This window comes from Pelobates fuscus, chromosome 13 (assembly GCF_036172605.1).
Source record: "Pelobates fuscus isolate aPelFus1 chromosome 13, aPelFus1.pri, whole genome shotgun sequence".
NCBI classification, from domain to species: Eukaryota; Metazoa; Chordata; class Amphibia; order Anura; family Pelobatidae; genus Pelobates; species Pelobates fuscus.
The window spans coordinates 3,904,964-3,931,247 of NC_086329.1; the positions used below are offsets into that span (position 1 = coordinate 3,904,964).

The window sequence follows — 26,284 nt, forward strand, 5'->3', positions numbered from 1 at the left end:
GATATAGTGACACAGTAACAGAGGGATTGAGGTCCTGGTCAGTGAGCTTACATGCTAGAGGGAGTGGGGTATAGTGACACAGTAACAGAGGGATTGAGGCCCTGCTCAGTGAGCTTACATGTTAGAGGGAGTGGTGTATAGTGACACAGTAACAGAGGGATTGAGGGCCCTGCTCAGTGAGTTTACATGTTAGAGGGAGTGGGGTATAGTGACACAGTAACAGAGGGATTGAGGCCCTGCTCAGTGAGTTTACTTGCTAGAGGGAGTGGGATATAGTGACACAGTAACAGAGGGATTGAGGCCCTGCTCAGTGAGCTTACATGTTAGAGGGAGTGGGGTATAGTGACACAGTAACAGAGGGATTGAGGGCCCTGCTCAGTGAGTTTACATGCTAGAGTTAGTGGGGTATAGTGAAACAGTAACAGAGGGATTGAGGGCCTGCTCAGTGAGTTTACTTGCTAGAGGGAGTGGGGTATAGTGACACAGTAACAGAGGGATTGAGGGCCTGCTCAGTGAGTTTACTTGCTAGAGGGAGTGGGGTATAGTGACAGTAACAGAGGGATTGAGGCCCTGGTCAGTGAGTTTACTTGCTAGAGGGAGTGGGGTATAGTGACACAGTAACAGAGGGATTGAGGGCCCTGCTCAGTGAGTTTACATGCTAGAGGGAGTGGGGTATAGTGACACAGTAACAGAGGGATTGAGGGCCCTGCTCAGTGAGTTTACATGCTAGAGGGAGTGGGGTATAGTGACACAGTAACAGAGGGATTGAGGGCCCTGCTCAGTGAGTTTACATGTTAGAGGGAGTGGGATATAGTGACACAGTAACAGAGGGATTGAGGGCCTGCTTAGTGAGTTTACATGTTAGAGGGAGTGGGGTATAGTGACACAGTAACAGAGGGATTGAGGGCCCTGCTCAGTGAGTTTACATGCTAGAGGGAGTGGGGTATAGTGACACAGTAACAGAGGGATTGAGGGCCTGCTCAGTGAGTTTACTTGTTAGAGGGAGTGGGATATAGTGACACAGTAACAGAGGGATTGAGGTCCTGGTCAGTGAGCTTACATGTTAGAGGGAGTGGGGTATAGCGACACAGTAACAGAGGGATTGAGGGCCTGCTCAGTGAGTTTACATGCTAGAGGGAGTGGGGTATCGTGACACAGTAACAGAGGGATTGAGGGCCCTGCTCAGTGAGTTTACATGCTAGAGGGAGTGGGGTATAGTGACACAGTAACAGAGGGATTGAGGGCCCTGCTCAGTGAGTTTACATGCTAGAGGGAGTGGGGTATAGTGACACAGTAACAGAGGGATTGAGGACCTGCTCAGTGAGTTTACATGCTAGAGGGAGTGGGGTATAGTGACAGTAACAGAGGGATTGAGGGCCCTGCTCAGTGAGTTTACATGTTAGAGGGAGTGGGATATAGTGACAGTAACAGAGGGATTGAGGGCCCTGCTCAGTGAGTTTACATGCTAGAGGGAGTGGGGTATAGTGACACAGTAACAGAGGGATTGAGAGCCCTGCTCAGTGATTTTACATGCTAGAGGGAGTGGGGTATAGTGACAGTAACAGAGGGATTGAGGGCCCTGCTCAGTGAGTTTACATGTTTGAGGGAGTGGGGTATAGTGACACAGTAACAGAGGGATTGAGGGCCCTGCTCAGTGAGTTTACATGTTAGAGGGAGTGGGGTATAGTGACACAGTAACCGAGGGATTGAGGGCCACTCAGTGAGTTTACATGTTAGAGGGAGTGGGGTAGAGTGACACAGTAACAGAGGGATTGAGGCCCTGCTCAGTGAGTTTACATGTTAGAGGGAGTGGGGTATAGTGACACAGTAACAGAGGGATTGAGGGCCCTGCTCAGTGAGCTTACATGTTAGAGGGAGTGGGGTATAGTGACAGTAACAGAGGGATTGAGGGCCCTGCTCAGTGAGTTTACATGTTAGAGGGAGTGGGGTATAGTGACAGTAACAGAGGGATTGAGGGCCCTGCTCAGTGAGTTTACATGTTAGAGGGAGTGGGGTATAGTGACAGTAACAGAGGGATTGAGGTCCTGCTCAGTGAGTTTACATGTTAGAGGGAGTGGGGTATAGTGACACAGTAACAGAGGGATTGAGTGCTCTGCTCAGTGAGCTTACATGTTAGAGGGAGTGGGGTATAGTGACACAAAAGATATAGGATGGGGTAATGAAATAGGTTGCTAGAAAAGTATTAGGTTATTTTTGACAGTTGCAGGAGAGGAGTCATGGTGGGGGGGGGGAATGAATAAAAACTTGCTAACAGTTTGATACGCTTTCCTAAAGAAGTGAGTTTTTAATTATTTTTTTTTGAAGGAGTGGAGACTGGGTGAGCATCTAATGGAGGAGGGAGGTGAGTTCCACAGAAAAGGTGCAGCCCTGGAGAAATGTTGAAGGCGAGCATCAGAGGTGGGAGTACGGACAGAAGATAGACGTAGGTCTTCGGCAGAGTGCAGGGGCCTCAACGGAACATATTTGTGTATTAGGGAGGATAGGTAGGTTGGGACTGTAGGGACTTGTAAGCAAGCATCAGAATCTTAAATTAAGCCCTATATCTAACTGGAAGCCAATGTAGGTGAGTCTCGCCGCCGCATTCATTATAGATTGCTGTGGTGCAATCTGGGAATACGTAAGACCACTGAGAAGTGGATTGCAGTAGTCAAGGTGAGAGAGAATAATGGCATGGACCAGCACCATGTGCTGTAATGATCTGAGTCACGTTTGGCACATTAAGTTCGGCTTGCCAACCCCTGAATTTATTTAATGATAACATTGTCAGACCTTGTTCTATCCAGATATATCGAGGTAGATGCAGGCATATGGTGGTATAGAGAGGTATATTGAGGTATATAATAGTATATGGTGGTTTAGATAGGTATGTGGCGGTATAGAGGCATATGGCAGTGTCGAGAGGTGTATGGCAGGGTGTAGAGAGGTATATGATGGGGTATAGAGCTATATTGGGTTGTAGAAGTACATGGCGGTGTCGAACGGTCTATGGCGTTGGAAAAAGAGGTATATGGCGGGGTATAGAGATCTATGGCTGGGTGTATAGAGGTCTATGGCTGGGTGTATAGAGGTCTATGGCTGGGTGTATAGAGGTCTATGGCTGGGTGTATAGAGGTCTATGGCATTGGAGAGAGGTCTATGGCTGGGTGTATAGAGGTCTATGGCATTGGAGAGAGGTCTATGGCGGGGTATAGAGGTCTATGGCATTGGAGAGAGGTCTATGGCGGGGTATAGAGGTCTATGGCATTGGAGAGAGGTCTATGGCGGTGTATAGAGGTCTATGGCATTGGAGAGAGGTCTATGGCGGTGTATAGAGGTCTATGGCATTGGAGAGAGGTCTATGGCGGTGTATAGAGGTCTATGGCATTGGAGAGAGGTCTATGGCGGTGTATAGAGGTCTATGGCATTGGAGAGAGGTCTATGGCGGTGTTGAGAGATGTATAATGGTCTATGGAGGTCTATAGAGATAAAGAAGTCTGCAGGAAGCATTTGTTTTTTTTAATCTTTATGGCCAGTATTTCCTCCTGTTTGCAGATCACCCACGCAGGCTGCTGTAGTGCTTTCCGCATTCATTCCATATGGTTTGTGCCAGAACCAGTCCCTGATTTAATTTCCATTAAAATGTTTCTCTAATGACCTTGTTAAAGATACAGCAAATCCTCCCTGAAGCTCTCTTCATCTTACCTGTGTTTGCCATAGAGCACAGAGGATGACATTGGCTGCCCATAGTTTGTGAACTACAACTCCCATGGTGCTCAGCCAGCCTCTGTGCCAAGGAGTATAAGCGTAGCTTTCACTGCCCCCCTAAACACTGAACCTTGAAATGTATGGGTCCCAGCTACAAATCTGGCAGCACTTTTCATGTATAGCCCGAGCCCTGTCCAGCGGAATCCTATCATACATAATATTATTTATTTTGTTACTGCTCATGTATCACCCTACAGCATAGTAAAGGCACATACACTTTAAATAAGTTACATGTAAATCATAAGAGTTTTTTATTTGTATTTTTAATTAAATGGACACTATAGTCATCAAAACAACATTATCTTAATGATCTAGTTTTGGAGTATAGATCATGCCTCTGACATTTCACGGCTGCATGACCGGTGCATAGTCGCCATATGGGCAGGGGGAATCAAAACAAACCCCCACATACCTAACCCAATAAAACACGGACACTAGGGTATATGGGTAAAAATTGTCCACAGCTTTTATTTTATAACATTGAAAAAGTCATCGCCCCCACACCCCGCCATACCACATTAGTAACCCCCACAGTTAGATCTAAAAGGCAATGACCTGTATATAAACACATAATATATAACAGTATGCCAAACATGAACATAAATTAAAGTGCCAACGTTTTAATTAACCATGGTAGAGGTATACCCGGATACCCCTACCCCACCCGGTTCTGAGCCACCGACAGGACTCGAAACCTACTAAACTTACCAAGAACTATATTCACCATTTCCATAACCATCCTCATGGAGAGCCTATTTCCTATCCTTCAGCTCCCTATCCCGCCGCTGTGACAAAACGGGACAACCCCACCATTAAACCAGGGAGGAGGGACAAACTCAGCCAGTTAAAAGTGAATTTCCTAAGATGGCTGCCTATTTCTGTAGCCCAGCCCCTAACCCTCTAAACCACCAATCCCTACATAGCTTCCTCCTATGCCCGCCTCTTAGCGCTGTCAAGGCCCCTTTCCACTAAACTGTGCTTTTGCTCCATAGGGCTACATTCTCTGCTATTTATGAGTTAAAAACTAATTGTATCTGCCCCAGCCACACCTCCCTGCATGTGACTTACACACCCTACCTAAACAGTTCCTGCAAAGAGTCATCTAATGTTTACACCTTTATTGCACAGTCGGTTTCATTTATCTCCTGCTCTGTTAATAACTTGCTAGACCCAGCAGAAACCTCCTGTGTTTGATTAACCCCTTAAGGACACATGACATGTGTGACATGTCATGATTCCCTTTAACCCCTTAAGGACCAAACTTCTGGAATAAAAGTTCCATTTACAGAGCAGGAGATAACAATGTCTAAAGTAAGTTGCATCGGATTCAAATGAAAACCTTTTTTTAAGTCATGCAGGCTGTGTGAGTCACAGCCAGGGGAGGTGTGGGTAGAGCTACAGAAACAAAAGGGATTTATCTCCTAAATAGCAGAGAGTTGAGCGGTGAGACTTCGGGGACATGGTCCATACACCCTAACTGCTTCATTAAGCTAAAGTTGTTTTGATGACTATAGTGTCCCTTTAAGCTAAATTATATATTCATATTTTCACCATCAAGATCCAAAAGCACCTAATTCATAAAATGTATTTTTTTTTTTTTTTAAATGAAAAATTAAAGGTAAATTGCGTGGTGTGATTTCTTTTTTAATTTTTTACAATTTTTAAAAAAAAAATTTAAAAATGTTTTTTAATTTGGTAGTAGAAGAACCCAGATGAGCATTTTGCACTCACATTCTGTAGCGTTGGGATCTGGATAGCTGCAGATAAGACACCCTTTCTTACCGGGGAGTGTGAAAACTACGGAAGGGATTTCTTTAGAAGTACAGTCCTTTTAAAACAGACTTTCTAGATAGATACATATTGATATTTTGCATGTATACCTGGCAGAGGGCGCGTCCAGTCTGCGCGCTTATTAAGGCTCTGAAGTGGTTGTCATTAATGGAGACCTTACAGGAGAGTTAAAGAGGTCGTTCTCGCTAAATGAGTAGAGCATGTATTTATTGAAATGACACCGTGACTCTCACACTGATAAGCCAGTATCTTTGCTTCATATGCTTGTTAAATCTCTAATTATAATAATTAGCATAGTATGTAAGTGGTATAAAGTAAGGGTCGAGCTTGTTCTTTGGTTTCTGAGAAACTGCGGATGTTTCAAGGCCTGGTCCTATCACCATCTGTCAGATATCCTATGGGGAGGAGAAGAGAAGTCCAGGTCGGGCAGATGGAGGGCACAAGATGTCCAGATATAATTACAAAACACGAGGGGTGAAAGGACACCTGGCTGCGATTCATCGCTGGGATGTGATCTTATCATTTTTATGAAATGTGAACACATCACAGCTTTTTTTTTCTTCCTCTTGGTCTCCCTTGATTGTTACGGACCATGTCTTGGGTTGGCAAATCCACCATGGACTCCTGGACCCTGATCACGTCTTTGTAGTGATCGCCAGTATTTGTTTTCTTAGGAAATCCTGGTGACTTCCTATTATAAGGTGCATTGTGCATAGAATTGGTAGGTACCTCACCTTTCTTATGGTGTTATTTTTTATTCTGAGTTGTAGGGCTTGAAAAAAAAGACCATTATGCAGCTACTGGTGTGAAATAAATTTAAATGATCACGGACAGGGTTTTATCGGAACTGCAATGAGTCATTAGTTCAATTTCACACCAGGAATATATTGGTTCCACATATTGCTGGGCAGCACTTACAAGTTCTGCTCCTCAGAACGAAGAATTCATAGTGTCTCAAAACACAAATAGTGGTGATGGTGTGGCCTCCTGATTCATGGTTCTTTGGAAAATATCTCATTGTCCAATTGGTATTTTTGTTCAATAATTAATATATGTAGCAGAATACAATTTCACATGACTTTTCTGTACTCCATACCATAGTTGCTGACTGGTGCTCTGGTCTTCATGCTGAATCCATCTTGACTCCTGGTTTGCCCATAACGAGCATGTCTGCCAGTCACATGGAGGAGAAAGGTTTGCAGATGATGCCTCAGTCATCAGGTAAGTCTGGGCTGCTGCTCCGTCTGGAGTACATCTTACTTCTTATCGTTTAGTGTTCAATTTAAGAAAAAACATGTACTTTGTATATAATATATTATAAAAGGTTAAAATCTACTCCCCTACGAAGAAGCATTTATTTCAGAATTGCTGCTTTGAAAGATACCGGAATCAGGATTCTTTCAGGTAATCCTTTTAATTTATATCCATATCTTTTGGCAGCCAGCTGATGCCTTATAAAGTATTTCTGTTTAAAGCAAACATAATGTTTTATTAAAAATTGTAATTGTAACCAAATCCCTAAATTAAGATTGGGTCATATGAAACTGGCTAAAATAAGGTCTTCGGTGTCTGAAACACGAGATGTCTTATAAATGACTTAAATGAACGCTTATTCTTGCTGTTAATAATTATGATGTAAATACCCTTTGTATATTCCTCCAGGAACCTTGTGTGACTTTGAAGCACATTGTCAATGGATGTCCTCCATGGCGGAGGATGGCAGCCCGCACTGGGTACAAACCGTGATCGGAGCGTTGCCGATACAACAGCAGATACGGCTCCTGGAAGAAAGATCGGGAAAAGGCATTCACGGTACAAATAGTGAGCAGTTGGTTAGAATGAACTGCTGGCGCAATCAATAGATCTCTTATTATACCACTTTATAAACTGCCACATTATAGGGAATGTAACAGGTTTATTGATTTGATATTAAGATATGATCATCCTTCATATAAAGGGTATAGAGACTGACGGCCACCAGTCACGCAGTGCAGGGGTATAAAGCCAGAACGTTGCCTTATTGAGGCGGTATTCTGCCATCAGACATCCCAACACACCTCCTGCTGCTTTTAATCTGTAACAGAATGGTTCTTTGGAGCCGCAGCCCACAATACAAGCCCAGTGTGCTAATGGCCTGGGGGGCAATGGACCCTCTTGCCAACAGTCCCATGGATTCCATAAGAGTATGAAAGTCTGCGGTACGCTCTCTGAAGACAATGTAAGTGATCTGATTTTCGTTGGCTGAGAATGTGGAGCTGTTCTGGTACTTACTGTTAGAAATGCTGAATATTTAACTCTTGGTGGAATAGACCCGGGGCATGGTGGGCACCCTAGGGGCAGGATTAGTGATCATTCCAGAAATATACAGCTATCATTAGCTGGAGACAGGAGAAAAATAGGTGGATTTAAATGGAGGGAGAGGTGGGTCACAAATACTCTTACGGTATAAAATGTTAGGTGATGAGTTCTTTCCGCGTGTTGTGATCTGTATTTTTATCGCTTGATTTATTCATTGTAGAAGGAGTGCTTGTTCTCAATGTGAGTCGGACCTCGGAAACCTGCCGTGAGCCTCAGCTGCTCAGCCCCGTTTTTCCTGGAAGCTCTCGGACCTGTTTCCTTGAAGTAGCCGTTTATAATCCGGTTGATTCGCTGTCTGACGTATTGAGCGTAATGATTCAGAGCGCCAAAGCAAATTTCAGTCCACCAGCACTTCATCAGAAGGAGGCGGATTCCACTGCAAGGTGAGACATTTCAATGTATGACAACGTGTCCCTAATCATTAAAAAACCAATAAGATCTAATCATACGTTCAGATTTCCGGTTATTGTGCAAAGAATAGCGTAAACCTTTTTACTAACTTACAATAGTAGATTTTCTCCAGCGTGGATTAATACAATGTCAGGCAGGGTGTGCTCGGCTCCGTAACTTGCTGTATTTTCTGTATAAGGTCCATGGTGTTCTGTAACGCATATGGCAGGGTTAAGGTATGCCGTTATATAATTGATCCACTGCCTTTCGTCAATCGTTAGCTTCTCGTAGGTGTCCTAGCCCTCATTCATGTTTATTCAGTACTGAGCAGGTGGTGAGGATGTAATATTCCTTAAGTCAGGATCAATTCACAACCCGAGGCCTCTCATCTGGCTGGATTCTCTCCACATTGACCTTTAGTGTCCATTTGGAGAGGGATATTAATTGGGATTTTGATGCCCATCAGATGTTGGACCTCGGTAACACCCTACATGCATCCACTCATACTCGGTCTCTTTACCCCCTCGCCCACTCTCAGCGTGTGTGTAATAACAGAGTGGCCAGTTTCAGAGTGGCCAGCGGTGGCTTGTTCCTGTGGCCACGATCAGAATAATCAGTCACAAAGCACGGACAGAGTCTATAGCAGGGAACACGCAGCAGTAATGGCGTCTAATGCTCTCCATTGACTAGCTGAATATCATTAGCTGCTATACGTACATTTGACAGGAAATCAATTTGGAAGGTATTTTTACATTGTGGGTTTTCGTGGTGAGAACACCGCAGTGAGCTGCCCTGGCTGCTTTCGTTAGGGGACGAATCCTCGTTCCATTAATAAAATTGACTTGGCTCAGAGAAGCCTTTCCGGGCCCATTGACTGCACTGCAGGCTCTGGATGTGCAATAATTGGCAGAGCTGGGAACATTGCGAGATTCGCGAGCAGAGCTGGCCTGGGCCGACATTACACAATGATACTGCATTCTAACCCTGGGAGTGACTCACTGGTAATGCAGTCATTACCGAGGATACATTATGTCCAAGGTAAATCCACGCTTTATTCTGTAAAGTTAGCGGATATATCTTTATATTTTGGGAGCGTTAGTTTATTCAGTAAATGGTGATTGTACTGCAGTGATTTGGGACGGAACACATTAGGCCAAAATAACGAGAGTTTTATTCAATTAATTAGGAAATGTGCATAATGAAAAGGCCAAAGCAGCTGAACTGGAAATATTCACCAATTCTTGCTCGGCTACTTTGGCCTTGTGAAATCTCAGTTTAGTAAATAAACCCCCATATTGACTGCTATAGTTTCTGGATGCTGAGCCACTTGTTTTGCTTGTTAACGGCTGAAGAAAGGGCAAGTTTAGGAAAATCCGACACGTTTAAGCAATTCAGTGCGACGTTGATAAATGGAGCAGACAGAGAATGAAAGATTGCTGGGTTTGGGAAGGAATGGTTCATACGGCCACAGATAATCCCATTTATTAAATGAACTTTGATCGTTCCTTGCAGAGAATACGCTGCTCAGAGTTTGCTAAATGAACATTTTGCTTTTCCAGTAAATATCTATAATTCTCAAACAATAGGGCCGATAGAAGAGGAAGTAGCTAAAACGTCTTTCTGGGCACCGACTGCGAAAGGTCATAGTGAGCAATACCCAGCACTTAGCGTGGCCTCCTTAAATCTGATTCCATCTCTTACTGGCTGCTAGTGGAAAAGATGTTTAGTTATTTTTAATCCATTTCTTTCTATTGTAGGGTTTTCATATTACACAGCGTGGGACCTGTAGGTCACAAAAACCTGTAGGGTGTAAGGAGACTGTGGCAAAAGCAGCCACTTTAAAACTATGTTGTTTAAATATGTGTGTACCACTTTAAGAACCAAGTGTATGTATGTGTAATATGGTTCAGGTGAACTATAGCGTTCGTATGCTGGCGGCATTAAAACCGCCAGCATTCATGCAATTGTTTCACGAACAGTGAATTTCAACACTGTTCGTGAAAAAAACAAACTACCGAATGGAGACCACACACAAGAGGTCGTGTGGCTCCCATTAAGGATTGCAACATTGTTGCAATCGGTAATTAAGAGGATTCAGGGTGGCCGTCGTTCGGCTACCGACCACGCGGCGGTCGGCCATCTTGGATCCTTTGTTAGCCCAGCGGTATTTGGTCGTTGAGCGCCTGGAACTAAAATCGGCTACTCGACGGCACGAATCCCGCTGGACTTCCAAGCCGTTCGGGAGCCCCGGTCCTTCGGTAATGTGTTTCCCTAAGGTCAATCGGTAGTTTGAATGTAACTTAGAAATAATGTGTGGCGTTCGGTTATTTAAGCTGGGATCTGAGCTGTACTTTCACGAAATGTGCGCTCAGACTCCAGCTATCTACCGAACGTCCATTCGTTTAAATCTAACGAATATTATAAAAGTTATGTATTTTCATGTAGAATATTGGTTCTGCTGTACGGAGGGATAATCCACTTAACTGTATATTCTAGTGGGAGTATCCCTCCCGTACAGCAGTGCATGATGGGGGAAATGTCCAGGTTGTTCAGTTCCCCATGTAGTCCCCTACTGTACAACCCCGGTAATGTCAGTAGGGAAACCCCTTGCATGGGGAATCCCATAAATACTGTGACCTGTGATTAAAAGCTCAGTTGACTCCCAGCCTATGTGTCGTCTAGTTCTTAGGAGGGGAGGATTCTTATAACGCTATCTGGATTATTGCATGCTGTATCGGCCTACTTGGATTATTACCTGCTTTTCCTGTCTACCAGCGGAGACCCTGTGGATTATACTACCTCTCCGCTACAGAGACGCGCAGGTCTCAACTCTTATTTATATAAACATAACTTATCACATATAAACGAGGAAATCGCTGTAGGTCATGCAGGTCCCAGATAAAGAGCACCGAATGGGATTCACACGTTCCTACGACATATAACAGACAAAAAACAGCCCTATAAACAAAGAGCGGCATGTTCTGGCCTGCTCACATTGCCTTATATCGGGTGCCGATTGGTTATCTGTTAGTTATTGAACGGCTTTAACTGCTTCGGCTGATATTTCTTTACCGCTATAGGCCAGTAGTGAAACGGATTTTACTTCACTTCAAATTGCAGAATCTGGATCCAAAGATGCATCTTACAGAGAGTAAAGCCAGTTTTGGTGATTTTCTTAAAACCATCACATGGAACGATTTCCCTGCCAACAGTCATGGCTCCCCCATGGTTCGGCCAATAAACTGCCAATATTGTGGGTTTCACTGAGCAAACGTGGGATGGGGATCAGTTGAAAATCAAACGTCCAAACTTCAGTCTGAAGAGCAGAGATTAACCCCTTAAGGACCAAACTTCTGGAATAAAAGGGAATCATGACGTGTCAGACACGTCATGTGTCCTTAAGGGGTTAAAAATCTCTGTTTAATTATATAATTTCTTTGTTCCCCTCTTTATCATTTCTTATATCTGATTGGAATACTGGAAATAGTACAACAAAAAAATAACAAATATGCCAAGAGTGCATTAATCGTGAATAATTGGTCATTTCTATCAGGTGATGGAATAGGATTAGATTAATTCTGATAATCTGGGGAAAGGATAACAGGGGTTACATAAAAGAATAAATGAATGTCCTGCTGGAGGGGGAGCGATATAAGAGTAAGAATAATATGAGTTGGATTGAGAAGGTTTGGTGTAAAGGAAGTTCAGGAATCTCCCAAAAGGTGTTTGTGAATAGCTTAGTTTTCTCGTGTATGAAGAAGAGGCTGAACATTGGTATGGGATAATGGATGTGGTGGAGGGAGTGGGTTAATGGATGTGGTGGAGGGAATGGGTTAATGGATGTGGTGGAGGGAATGGGTTAATGGATGTGGTGGAGGGAGTGGGATAATGAATGTGGTGGAGGGAGTGGGATAATGGATTTGGTGGAGGGAATGGGATAATGGATGTGGTGGAGGGAGTGGGATAATGGATGTGGTGGAGGGAATGGGAGACTGGATGTGGTGGAGGGAATGGGAGAATGGATGTGGTGGAGGGAGTGGGATAATGGATGTGGTGGAGGGAGTGGGATAATGGATGTGGTGGAGGGAGTGGGATAATGGATGTGGTGGAGGGAGTGGGATAATGGATGTGGTGGAGGGAGTGGGATAATGGATGTGGTGGAGGGAGTGGGATAATGGATGTGGTGGAGGGAGTGGGATAATGGATGTGGTGGAGGGAGTGGGATAATGGATGTGGTGGAGGGAATGGGATAACGGCTGTGGTGGAGGGAATGGGGTTGTGGTGTAGGCCATGAGGTTGTGGTGGAGGCCATGGGGTTGTGGTGTAGAGCATGGGGAATGGTTGTGGTAAAGAGCATGGGGTTGTGGTGGATGGTGTGGGGTTACAGTAAAAGGCATGGGGTTGGGGTGGAGGGCATGGGGCTGTGGTGAAAGACATGGGGCAAAAGTTGTGGTGGGGAGCACAGGATTGTGGTAGAGGGCATAAGATTGTGGTTGAGAGCATGGGGTTGTAGACATAGGGGATATGGCTGTGGTGGAGGGCATGGGGTTGTGGTGAAGGGCATGAGCATGGGGTTGTGGTGAAGGACATGGGGGTAATGGCTTTGGTGAAGGGCATGGGTTTGTGGTGGAGGGCATGGGGTTGTGGTGAAGGACATGGGGAAATGGCTGTGGTGGAGAGCATTGGGAGGACCAGGGGTAGAATTAATTGGTAGGGTTGTAGCGAATGATGTACAAGCACCATTTGGGAAGTGTGAGGTTTCTAGAGGTATAGGAGTATAAACCATTTAAAAGAGAAATGTTGGTTTGTGGCCATTGGAGCATTTGAAATAAGAGGAGCCATGAGAGGCCCGAGTCATGTTCTAGATTATTGAATGTTTGAACATTAGTGGATAGAAGGTGAGGTTTGATGAGTGGGTAAACCGCTACACTGGGAAGATGATGTTAGATGAGGGAATACTAAACCATTTCTTTTTTTTTTTTTTTTTTTTGGATTTCTGCCCATTAAGATTATCCAACTGGAAGTCTCTGTCGTGGGAGATTGGGGAAATAAATGAACCTTTTCAGATCTCTCTGCGTTCTACGTCCTGCGGGCTGAACGAAGATAAACTTCTAGCTCTGGATTCCCTGAACCTCAGAAACTGCTTTGAAGGTAAAATTGAAGAGAAACTGTCGTTCTCAGAAGGAGAGACCTGTCACTTTTACATAATTTCAGTGATTTGTCACGGTTAATGAGCGCAGAACTCATAATGAACTGACCAGATGTTGCCGTTTCCTGTTTACATGAAGCTATGATTTCTCTGTGAAGATCACCTTACGTAATGAGCACATTTAGTGCTAATAGACATGACCTGTACACGCTACCCGGCATTTCACTAACCGGCCTCTTTATAGGTTCTATCATTCCTTTGTCATTTTTAAACTATAGTCTTTTTGCTCTCCTTTGTCCCCCAGGGAAATAATCGTATAACCGTGTGTACAAGAAGTACTTTAACAGAGACACCATTTATTTCGGTTTAGTAATGAAAAAAATGATGTTCATCAGGGTGTAGCCATCAAGATACCAGGGAAGCGAACATCGAAAGATAAATCGACTGCTTCTCGTAAAAAGAGGCAACGTTTTATTTTATGCTCATTTTAAGACATGTTAACGTTAAAAAAAAAAAAAAAAACCCAAAAGAAAACATTTAGCAATTTTATTTATGGTAAGATTTCCGTGATGTCATGTTGCGGGAGGAGGTCTGTCTGCAGCTGATGAATTCAGGAGATTTCTAGAATATTTCCTGTTGTGATCAGTAAATATATTTGTGTTACGAGAGATGATTGTGATATTGTGGGGACTTTGTATCTGGTCAGTGACTAACCGTTCCCACAGTGACCGGTAGGTGGGTCGGTCCCTGTATACGCACAGTTTCTATAATGAATTGTTCCTCTCTAGATGTTTTCTGTTACAAGGTTGAGGTTTTTGGTGGGCACAGGAGACCTCTGTCCAGGTTGGTGGGGGTTAATTGGATTCCGTTAGACTAATATTCACTGACGCCCAATATAAACCAAAAATCCCGGGCAGGTTAAAATAAAAAGAATGAATATAACACCTCTCTATTCTAATAACATAAAGTGGTTTTAGCTAACTGGTCCAACAATGTCGCACAGAACCAGGGGATTCCCAAAGGTAGACCCCCAGATGGTTTAAAACTACAGCTTCCATCATCCTTTGTCATTCTAAAAGCATGCAAAGCATCATGGAAGTTGTGGTCCTACAACATTTGGGGATCTACCTATTGGGCACCCCTGCTGTAGACTATAAAGCTGAAGTTAAATATATTTTTTTTTCTTTTCTCTCTCTCTATATCTCTTTCAGGAATTAAAGAGGACGATTTGTTTCATTGCCGAGAGACGTCGTACTTCCTCTGTGAAAATGGGGATTGTATCAATCAGCGGCGGCTTTGTGACTTTCACAAGGACTGCGCAGGAGGGGAAGACGAAGATTCTCTATGTGGTGGGTTTATTGGACGCTGAAGGATTTCTGCAGTCCACTGTATATAGCTGCCTCTTAGACTTGGACCATAACCTGGCTGTTTTTATTTGATTACGGTTTCTGAACTTAATGCCTCTGGCCAGAATCGCAAGTTTGTTTTTAGCACAATCACAATCCAAAAATATCTTCTCTATTTTCTGTCCGTAATGCTGCCAAGGTTAGAATTGACTTACAAGTTCTCTAATCGCCTTGGAAGCTGTGTATAGCAGTATAAACCTCTCACACACAGACACACACAGTGACACACGCAGACACACAGTCACACACACACATTCACACACAAAGACACACACGCAAACAAATACACACACGCAGACACACACAATCCCACACCGTCACACACGCAGTCACACACACACACAGTAACACACAGACACACACACGCAGTCACACACGCAGACACACACGCAGACACACAATCCCACACCGTCACACACGCAGTCACACACACACACAGTAACACACAGTTCCACACGCAGACACACACGCAGCTGTTTTTGATGTATGTAATGTTTGTTTTGATTATACCCCAACCCGTGAAGAGTGACGTTAGGTGTTTATCAAGTCCTTTTTTCATGAATTCAATACAAGTAAAATGTCTCAGTTAACGTGTTGATAAATCGTATCTGGAGTAAATGTGATTACTTGCGCTTGACTGGTGAAGTTTGTCACAAGTGTTGAGAAACATCAGAAAGGTGTCATTGCGTCATAAAGACCCATTAGCAGCTGGTAACATGTAGATAATTGTGGAACCATGGATTGGGATAGAGGCTAAATAGTTGTTTAACCTGATTTACCCCCTCCACAGGCTTTGTATCTGGTTTGCCATTAGGGGATCAGTTTGAGGATTTCAATAAGCTCCAGTAACCCCTTCTTGTACATTGTGGGTTTCAGATGATGTCCTTCCTTTCGGCTCCCATTGCTCCTTTGAAGAAGGGACATGTGGGTGGACTTTGCGTGGTTCTGCGGGATCATCGTGGATACGCACTAACTCTGCAGAGATAAATCCAGAAGATCCTCGGAGTGTCCCACTCCAAGCTACAGGAGGTAAGACTGACGATGGGAAGCCGGACATTGACTGCAGGCCCAGCCATGGAAAATGAATTGTACAATATCTTAAACTGACATTGGAGACCATGCGATTTGCAATAATAACAGGACTGGCCTCAAATGTCTTACTAACAGAAATGTGGAGCAATCACTGAGAAAACGTGGCATGTTCCTCCTTATTTCACACATTTCTATGGTGATTGCTCCATTTATTGCAATGTTGATGCCCCCCCCCAACACACCCATTTAAGGACTGGTGTACCTTACCTTTTCCAACAATGTGCTGGTCCCGCCAGGTCTCCCCTAATGGCGCTGCCATCTTTGTGTTGTGGGGAACAAGTTCACATTTTGCCTTTCCGTGCGGGTCAAATTGTAACGGGTAAGATCCCTCGATCAAAGTGCACGTCCTCCTGTGTTGGAGGCCTGTGTTGATTCTCACAATTGTATGAGAGTCAATGAGCGTGTCAGCGACTCGCTGCTCCCGGAAGTGTCACGACGCTGGAAGAAGGCGGGTGCAACCAATGACAAAGCTGACAAAGGCTGTGGAGCTTGAGCAAAGCCTTTCTTCAACCTTAAGGAAAAGTAGTCCCTGCATCTCTATATGTATAGATTTTTTGGGGGGAAAGCATAATTGTGAAGAAAAAATAAAACCAATTAAAAAAAAAAGAGGGGGGTTTGGAACATGGCAAAAACAAAAAAGTGGCCACTCCATTTTAAACTGGAGATTTTTCTGGCTGCCATAGACCCCCTCTGCCTACTTGGAACATTCTGAATTATACCTTGAGCTGCAGTGGTTGTGGTGCTGGTAGTGCCCCTTTAAGGATCCCATTCAACACTGAACTGTAATTAAACATTCTTTGCTAACAGGAGATATTTAGGGACCAGACAGTGGTGTTTGCAAAGTGTATTATGTGGCGTTTCAGGAGTTAAAACCGAATGCGAAACACTTCCTGATTTCATTTAAATTCCAGTTAAATATTATCATTGAACAAATTGTTTTGTCTGTGGGGTTTTACTGCAGGTCAGTTCCTGTACCTGCCAATACACACTACTCATAGCGTTGGAGACGCCATGCTGTCAAGTGGAAGGCTGCCTTCGGTGTTATCAAAATCATGCCAGGTATGAGCTATTCATATGTATCTACAGGTTTTATCAGGAACGAATAATAATCCAATATCTCTCTCCTGAATAGAACGGCTCAATCCTGAATGTGGAGCTCTGCTTTGACGCTGTCCAATCCTGCAAAATGAGCTCAGAAATTCAAATAAAATGTTAGCGTTTATTCTAACATTGCACCTTTTCACCCAGTGCATGGAGCTCGTAAGGAATGGCAGACATTCTATGGTGGTTATTATCATACATAGCTTGCAAGAAAATTCCTGAAAAATAATTTGCCAACTTTCTATTTTCTTATACCTGACGCATTGAGAAATATGAAGCCCAGCCACTAGCCGTATCACAATGTGGCACTTTTCTCACAGAAACACTTTGTACTCAGCGTCAATACTCTGAATGTTGTTAATAACATATTCCTGCTTACTGTGTCCTTTACAAAATGAAATGACAGTGATAGTAAATATACACTGTATTTGCTTGCACACAATCTCTACACAATGACAGCTGGATGTTTCTCATTGCAGTTCAGTTTTAACCTTTTTGTGAGTGGCACGTTGAATGGGTCCCTCGTACTTTATGCCATGGATGACAGCTCTCTGGAGGACACTGTGAAACTTTGGGAACAATCTGGATCTCCCAATGACTTGTGGTCTACAGTAAACCTTGACGTTCCATTGACCCAAAACCGGTAAGGATGGGCGCAGTAACACCATGTAATAAACTGTGGCAAAAACAGAGAATAGAACCATTAAAAACCCTCCAAATACGGAGCCATCTATACATAAAGTATTTTACATCATGTTAGAATAATTTGTGACATTAACTGCTCAACCATGAATTCCACAGCTGTGTTGGGATTCTACTGGGATGGGGCCACTAAATTAATGAAGGGTGGTCTTGCACTGGTTCCCACCACCCATGGGCGTTGGGTGGGAAGTAAATATTATCAATAGGGAGTGAACATGTCACTGTCCACCACCCAGCCCCAACTCAATGGTGGCAGGTAAAATAATACAGAGAGGGTGCTTGCTATCACCACTGGATTATAAAACATGTAGCTTCTTATACTCGGGCTCTATATTGGACTAAGCTCTAACAGTGGAAGAAGTTGGCTCGTGGATTTCCCAGACCTTACAGCACATAGCTCAGGTTACTCTACATTCCTCCTTTTTAATTCAAATAATGGGAGAAATATTGGTCCCTCACTAATAACTGAACAGAGACGATCCGTAGATTCATATTTCCTCCTGACGCCCATTCCATGATTGTTTTAATATGAATGAACTGCTTGGCTGCTGTCTTGACGTCAGTAATGGCCTGAAGACTTAAACCTTCTGTGTCTCTTAAACGTAAGCAGAATATTTCTCAGAGGATATAGTGTTTTTAATATCTGCAGCTAAGATTAGCCTGTTTTGATGTTTTAAGATTCTTTTGAACAAACATGATTCAATTTTGAAACTTCAGCTATGCAGTGATAGTTTTAGAAATCTGGTGACTTTAGCTTATATTTCCATGATATTAACCCAAAGCGGTCGGTAATGTAGAACAGCTGGGACTCCACACACACAGTTACAATCATTAGAAACGTTCTGTCTATTCTATGAAACACTCAATGTATCTTCGTAATCAATGTTTCGTCATTAGATTTCGGCTGCAGTTCTTGGTATCGTGGGGCTGGAATTCCATGGTACATCTTGCTGTAGATAATCTTCGCTTTTCTGTGGATTGCTTCCATGCTGGTAAGCCGTTAGGAATTCACGGGGCTGTGCAGATAGTGATGTGATAGCCTTTAATGATTGCATTGGGATATGTCGCGACTCCTGTTTCTGATTGCTGCTCTCAGACACATTTTCCTCTGGGTGACATTAGGGATTGTTTGATGAAACCTTTAATAAAATAACGAAGCGCGTAAGACATGCCCAAACTGGTTTGTATGTTTTCTTTTGCGCTAGGAAGAATCGAAATCAGAAACGGAACACATGGACCTCTGCTTGGACTGTATCCAGAGGAAGATTTCCACCTGACTCCGCTGTCTGAGCCTTTTCATTCCGGTAAGTTTTGCCATAATGTGACACAATGACTGTTAATTTAATTTCTGGGATTGTTTCAAACTTGGAATGAAATTAGCATTTTATCATCAATCACGATGGGAACGTTACTCTGACACTGGACCCCATGATGTACCCAACACATTGATAAAATGCAGTGCTTGAGTCTCTCACATTAGGAGTAGAATCAATTGCATGTTTTGCACACAGTCTGGTAGCGTGTACATGGGCACACAGTTTGGTATATTGTATATGGGCACACAGTCTGGTAGTGTGCATATGGGCACACATTCTGGTACTGTGTACATGGGCACGCAGTTTGGTAGTGTGTACATGGGTACGCAGTCTGGTAGCGTGTACATGGGCACACATTCTGGTAGCGTGTACATGGGCACGCAGTTTGATAGCGTGTCTATGGGCACGCAGTCTGGTAGCGTGCATATGGGCACGCAGTCTGGTACTGTGTATATGGGCACGCAGTCTGGTACTGTGTATATGGGCACGCAGTCTGGTACTGTGTATATGGGCACGCAGTCTGGTACTGTGTATATGGGCACGCAGTTTGGTACAGTGTATATAGGCACACAGTCTGGTACTGTATATGGGCACACAGTCTGGTACAGTGTATATAGGCACACAGTCTGGTACTGTATATGGGCACACAGTCTGGTACAGTGTATGGGCACACAGTCTGGTACTGTATATGGGCACACAGTCTGGTACAGTGTATATAGGCACACAGTCTGGTACTGTATATGGGCACACAGTCTGGTACAGTGTATATAGGCACACAGTCTGGTACTGTATATGGGCACACAGTCTGGTACTGTGTATATAGGCACACAGTCTGGTACAGTGTATATAGGCACGCAGTCTGGTACTGTGTATATGGGCAGGCAGTCTGGTACTGTATATGGGCACACAGTCTGGTACAGTGTATATAGGCACGCAGTCTGGTACTGTGTATATAGGCACACAGTCTGGTACAGTGTATATAGGCACACAGTCTGGTACAGTGTATATAGGCACGCAGTCTGGTACTGTATATAGGCACGCAGTCTGGTACTGTATATAGGCACGCAGTCTGGTACGGTGTATATGGGCACACAGTCTGGTACTGTATATGGGCAGGCAGTCTGGTACTGTATATGGGCAGGCAGTCTGGTACTGTATATGGGCACACAGTCTGGTACAGTGTATGTGGGCTCAATACGTCTGTTCTACTCCAAGTGTTAAGAAGGGACAGAGTCAGGGAATCGGTTTTCTTTCACTGGGGCTGAAATGATACACAAGGCATTAGCTTGGTGACCTGTAATTCAGTTGGAACAATCGTTGGTTGAGAGACGTTCATTGCGTTGGGCAAGTCAGAGCTACAATAACAATTTACGGAGAGCTGTTGCCTGGAGACTGACTAACGTTGCTGTTCCGAGCAGTGACTTGCTTCTCAGTGTAGTTATAATGGTTGTTTATAGCCAATGGTTCGGGTCCAGATTGTGAAGTTATTTTCTTTTTACTAGGTACAATGTGTATATGTCTGCCTGTCCTATTCTTTCCAATAAATATCTCAATCATTGCACTTTAAACAGAGGAGATGGAATGGTGGTTTGGTCCTTGTGGTGCAAGAGGACCTCATGGTCCAACTCAATCTCAATGTGATAACGCGTACCGGAACTCCAACGTGTCTGTGGAAGTAGTGAAAGACGGCCCATTAGAAGGAATACAAATGTGGAAGGTCCCATTCACCGATGTTTACAAGTGAGTAGACTATTCACAGGATGTGATGTTACTTGATGAATTCACCAACTATATCTGGCCAGTGATGTGTCACGATGTATACCGTAGACTTGGGATCCAATTATCATTCAATGAACTTTGTTGGAAGACTCCAGCAGGTAAAGACTGACTGTTGTATACATCCTCTAGTCACAGAGACCATCGAGATACCAGCCCTTCCTCCCTGATCAGGGCTATATAGGGCTGAAATGTGCATGTAGGGGTTTCGCCTGTTATGGAGAGGGTAGAGCTTTTCCTATGCTGGAATGTGAAGAAATGTGTGTCTTAGAATCATTATGGACATCACACAGTTGTATCCTGCTTATGTATCGCCCATCGCCAAGGTAATATATTTCCACTATCCAGAACGTGACAATGGGGCAAGAATGCAGATTGAGTGACCTCCTCCCGCTCCAAATTATTGATGCATTGTGCTAATATCTATATGTTGTTACACCCTTAGTGTGGTCAGGGCGGGGAGTAACGAGTTTAGGTCGCGGTGGGGAGTAACGAGTTTGGGTCGTGGTGGGGAGTAACGAGTTTGGGTCGCGGTGGGGAGTAACGAGTTTGGGTCACGGTGGGGAGTAACGAGTTTGGGTCACGGTGGGGAGTAACGAGTTTGGGTCATGGTGGGGAGTAACGAGTTTGGGTCACGGTGGGGAGTAACGAGTTTGGGTCACGGTGGGGAGTAACGAGTTTGGGTCACGGTGGGGAGTAACGAGTTTGGGTCACGGTGGGGAGTAACGAGTTTGGGTCGCGGTGGGGAGTAACGAGTTTGGGTCGCGGTGGGGAGTAACGAGTTTGGGTCGCGGTGGGGAGTAACGAGTTTGGGTCGCGGTGGGGAGTAACGAGTTTGGGTCGCGGTGGGGAGTAACGAGTTTGGGTCACGGTGGGGAGTAACGGGTTTGGGTCATGCTGATTCCAGTGTGACCAATAATTAAATAGTTAGGACGTATGTGATTTACCATGTCTAGATTTAATACAGTCACCATACAGTGCGTTTGGTAATTCAGGGTCAGATTGATCCGAGTGAGCGGGAGCATTTCTGAATTCCAATAAATCAATATCTGTGTTTGCAAGGATTTCACATGAGATTTAAGGGAGACAGAAATAGATAAACCATTGTCCACAATAAATGATTGTCTTCTCCTGAGTTGTTTCATTGCTACTATGTAGCTATTAGCACTGCAGCGGTTATAACTATCATTTTACTTGTAATAAATAACATTTCCTGAGTTATCCGTTCCAGACATGGGCTGGGAGTGTTTGATAAAGTCAGGGTAGATTGAGATGAATGCAGCCTAAAATGAGCAGATGTGTTCAGTCAGCGCTCCACAAGCCCGTCCTGATCTGTTAAAGCTGTGTATCTGTAAATGATGAATGGGGGGAAAGTAGCAAATGTAAAACAAATGATGAAACCAATGAAAATGAGAAATGGTTGAGATAAAGTGACCGTGTGTCGGCACCCCTTCTGCACACAATTATCAGTCTTTAACAGATATAATGGAGACGTCGTGATTTGACGTGTCTCTTGCGGCCGCTGACTGCGTTTGATCACGATGTGTTGTGTAATTTCCTACATTAACTCTCTGCGCCATATGAAATTAATAAAACCTGAAACCATTGGCATTTTACCAGAAGGCGCTTCTTTGTTTGAAAATAGAAAATATATCAAGTTGATCTGTCACCAGCAATTTCATTTGTGCAAATCAATGTGAAACGAGAATTCCCCGACGATATTTACTATTTTCACCCAGCCGGGGTGCATGTTAGCCTGTTATACTTGCTTGTTATCTGGCGTCCAGTGGCGGTTATTGAGTGAAAGATATCTGGGGAGGTCATGTGCTGTCAGCAGCCAATCAGAACCTGTCATTCAAAGATTTGAGCTTATTAATTCCCTGCATTTCTTGGTGAAGTGAAGAAGCGGTTGTTTGATCTGCGTAATGATGGGAGAAATACTTCATTCTAGTTTAATAAACTGCTAAACAGACCTTAAAACCATCAAGATATAGGAATGTTATATATTCTACAACAGCGTTAAGAGATTCTCTGATGACGTGGGCAAATAAAGGCAAATCTTCCATCCAGGTGACCGTGTGGGATTCCTATTACTAGTAAAGAATTGGTGCGATGCTCTGCATCCAGACTCCGATACTGTATTGTATGTGAAAGAAGTGGTTTTTATGGAAGCTGTGTATTGAGTACGTTGTATTTTGTTCTCTGTCACGCTACATCTCAGGATCTCGGCGTATGGAGCAGCTGGTGGCAAAGGTGCAAAAAACAGTAACAAACGCTCCTTCGGTGTCTTCATGTGCGCCGTATTCCAACTGCAGAAGGATGAGATTCTCTATATCCTGGTGGGACAGCAAGGAGAGGACGCCTGCCCCGGGGTAAATATCTCGCCACGCGCTGAATGTTGATCTGCCCATATGTTGGGAGAGAAATGCTTTTATGGTTTGTAACCAGTAAGTAAAAAAAAAAAAAAAACTACAAAATCCGGCAATATTCTTTTGTTTTTATTGAAAACACTTTGTTAAATTAGTAATGTTTTGCTGATGAAATCCTTCAGTAAAAAGTGAAAAGGAAGGTTTTGTCTTTGTATGCGAAGTAGGAGAAATAATTAGACTATAAAGTTAGCTGGTGCTCAGTCAAACTAATGTTTAAACTTGTAGAAAAATAAAGTGACTCATGAAATCTGCATGGGGATATCTTCACTGATCGAGGACGAAGATCGAGAGAACAGATCTCTGTCAGACTGGGCTGGTGGTGGAGGTGGTGGTGGCGGAGCAACGTATGTTTTTAAGGTTGGTCATTCGGTTGTTATTTATGGTGCGTTGACCTGGGCTTCTAAATCAGATCGACCTTCTCAGAGGGTTATCTACAAATGTGTTTAAATAAAATAACCACTGCAGCCCTTGTAGACTCTGTAATTGATGCTGAAAGGTGACACCAGTAATTCAGTCCCTCCCGTGTTTGGGGTCTATGAGAAGATACATGTATCCAGTAACCCAATGTGACGCCCTGTGGGTTTTCTCCCAGGGTAGACCTGTTTTACTTGCCCAGAATGCAGTATGGACAGCTGGTGCTTAGAGCTTTGTATAACGGCATTCTCTAACTCGTGTCTCTCTGCGTCCGGTATAACTCCCAGCTTAGACAATACAGCTCAGAGTTAACATCTTAGTGAATTCCAATCACCGCTTGTTACTGTATCTATACCGCGTGTAGTCATTGCTGGCTTCTGCTTTATAGAAAGATGAAAATGGCAGATTTATTCCACTGCTGGTTGGAGCTGGTGGAGGAGGTAAAGCCTATCTTCAACATCCAGAAGGCTTCCCAGACGTTGAGAAACCAGAGCAGTTTAACAACAGCACGTCAGTTCTTGGGCTCAATGGCAGATCTGGAGCAGCAGGTACTGACCGACAGTGGCATGTGGCTTCAAACACAATGCGTTCTTACATCCCATGCAAAAGTATTTTACTAGTAATCAACAGAAAATTATAATCCAGACAGTATATAATTTCAATTATACACACCTAGGTGTAGGGGAGCTGCAGTGAGTGTGCTGCTCAGGTAGTGTGTGTTATAGGAGGTGTGAGGAGCTGCAGTGAGCGTACTGCTCAGGTAGTGTGTGCTATAGGAGGTGTGGGGAGCTGCAGTGGGCATGCTGCTCAGGTAGTGTGTGTTATAGGAGGTGTGGGGAGCTGCAGTAAGCGTGCTGCTCAGGTAGTGTGTGTTATAGGAGGTGTGGGGAGCTGCAGTGAGCGTGCTGCTCAGGTAGTGTGGGTTATAGGAGGTGTGGGGAGCTGCAGTGGGCATGCTGCTCAGGTAGTGTGTGTTATACGAGGTGTGGGGAGCTGCAGTGAGCGTGCTGCTCAGGTAGTGTGTGTTATAGGAGGTGTGAGGAGCTGCAATGAGCGTGCTGCTCAGGTAGTGTGGGTTATAGGAGGTGTGGGGAGCTGCAGTGAGCGTGCCGCTCAGGTAGTGTGGGTTATAGGAGGTGTGGGGCGCTGCAGTGAGCGTGCTGCTCAGGTAGTGTAGGTTATAGGAGGTGTTGGGAGCTGAAGTGAGCGTGCTGCTCAGGTAGTGTGTGTTATAGGAGCTGCAGTGAGTGTGCTGCTCAGGTAGTGTGTGTTATAGGAGCTGCAGTGAGTGTGCTGCTCAGTAGTGTGTGTTTATAGGAGGTGTGGGGAGCTGCAGTGAGTGTGCTGTTTAGGTAGTGTGGGTTATAGGAGGTGCGAGGAGCTGCAGTGAGTGTGCTGCTCAGGTAGTGTGGGTTATAGGAGGTGTGGGGAGCTGCACTGAGCGTGCTGCTCAGGTAGTGTGGGTTATAGGAGGTGTGGGGAGCTGCAGTGAGCGTGCTGCTCAGGTAGTGTAGGTTATAGGAGGTGTTGGGAGCTGAAGTGAGCGTGCTGCTCAGGTAGTGTGTGTTATAGGAGCTGCAGTAAGTGTGCTGCTCAGGTAGTGTGTGTTATAGGAGCTGCAGTGAGTGTGCTGCTCAGTAGTGTGTGTTTATAGGAGGTGTGGGGAGCTGCAGTGAGTGTGCTGTTTAGGTAGTGTGGGTTATAGGAGGTGTGGGGAGCTGCAGTGAGTGTGCTGCTCAGGTAGTGTGGGTTATAGGAGGTGTGATGAGCTGCAGTGAGCGTACTGCTCAGGTTGTGTGTTATAGGAGGTGTGTGGAGCTGCAGTGAGTGTGCTGCACAGGTAGTGTGGGTGATATGAGGTGTGGGGAGCTGCAGTGAGCGTGCTGCACAGGTAGTGTGGGTGATATGAGGTGTGGGGAGCTGCAGTGAGCGTGCTGCACAGGTAGTGTGGGTGATATGAGGTGTGGGGAGCTGCAGTGAGCCTGCTACTCAGGTAGTGTGTGTAATAGGAGGTTGAGTGGAGTTGCTTTAAAGATTTAAAGGATCACTATAGGGTCAGGAATACAAACATGTATTACTGACCCTATATGTTAAAACCACCTGGGCCCCTCATGCCTCCATAAATATAGCAAAATCTTACTGTATTCAAGCCAGAAGCTGTAACTCTGCATGCTATTAGACTCAGAAAAACAAGCAGTCTGCTGACATCATTGGAAGTGGTAGCCTGATCCAATCACAATGCTTCCCCATAGGATTGAGACTGACAAGGAGGCAGATCAGGGGCAGAGCCAGCATGATTCAAACACAGCCCTGGCCAATCAGCATCTCCTCATAGAGAGGAATTGAATCATGGATGCATTTTGGAGGCATTTTAGGCAGCCGTGACCCAGGGAGGATCTCTAACAGCCATCTGAGGAGTGGCCAGTGAAGTTATCACTAGGCTGTAATGTAAACACTGCATTTTCTCTGAAAAGACAGTGTTTACAGCAAAAAGCCTGAAGGGAATGATTCTACTCACCAGAACAAATGCAATAAGCTGTAGTTGTTCTGGTGACTATAGTGTCCCTTTAATACAATATCAATGTAATACGTAAA

General features: G+C 44.4%; 1 protein-coding gene across 1 annotated transcript in view; it reads left to right on the forward strand.

Annotated features, from left to right (window-relative positions):
- Nucleotides 1–26,284, forward strand: part of LTK (leukocyte receptor tyrosine kinase) — an 86,921-nt gene that overhangs the window by 31,163 nt on the left and 29,474 nt on the right. Inside the window, exons 2-15 of the mRNA XM_063439422.1 lie at nucleotides 6,658–6,777; nucleotides 7,219–7,368; nucleotides 8,075–8,297; nucleotides 13,313–13,455; nucleotides 14,665–14,802; nucleotides 15,736–15,888; nucleotides 16,913–17,010; nucleotides 17,532–17,695; nucleotides 18,652–18,746; nucleotides 18,960–19,058; nucleotides 20,642–20,810; nucleotides 23,068–23,218; nucleotides 23,501–23,632; nucleotides 24,078–24,237. Coding sequence (XP_063295492.1) covers nucleotides 6,658–6,777; nucleotides 7,219–7,368; nucleotides 8,075–8,297; nucleotides 13,313–13,455; nucleotides 14,665–14,802; nucleotides 15,736–15,888; nucleotides 16,913–17,010; nucleotides 17,532–17,695; nucleotides 18,652–18,746; nucleotides 18,960–19,058; nucleotides 20,642–20,810; nucleotides 23,068–23,218; nucleotides 23,501–23,632; nucleotides 24,078–24,237 — 1,995 coding nt within the window. The remainder of the gene's footprint in view (nucleotides 1–6,657; nucleotides 6,778–7,218; nucleotides 7,369–8,074; nucleotides 8,298–13,312; nucleotides 13,456–14,664; nucleotides 14,803–15,735; nucleotides 15,889–16,912; nucleotides 17,011–17,531; nucleotides 17,696–18,651; nucleotides 18,747–18,959; nucleotides 19,059–20,641; nucleotides 20,811–23,067; nucleotides 23,219–23,500; nucleotides 23,633–24,077; nucleotides 24,238–26,284) is intronic.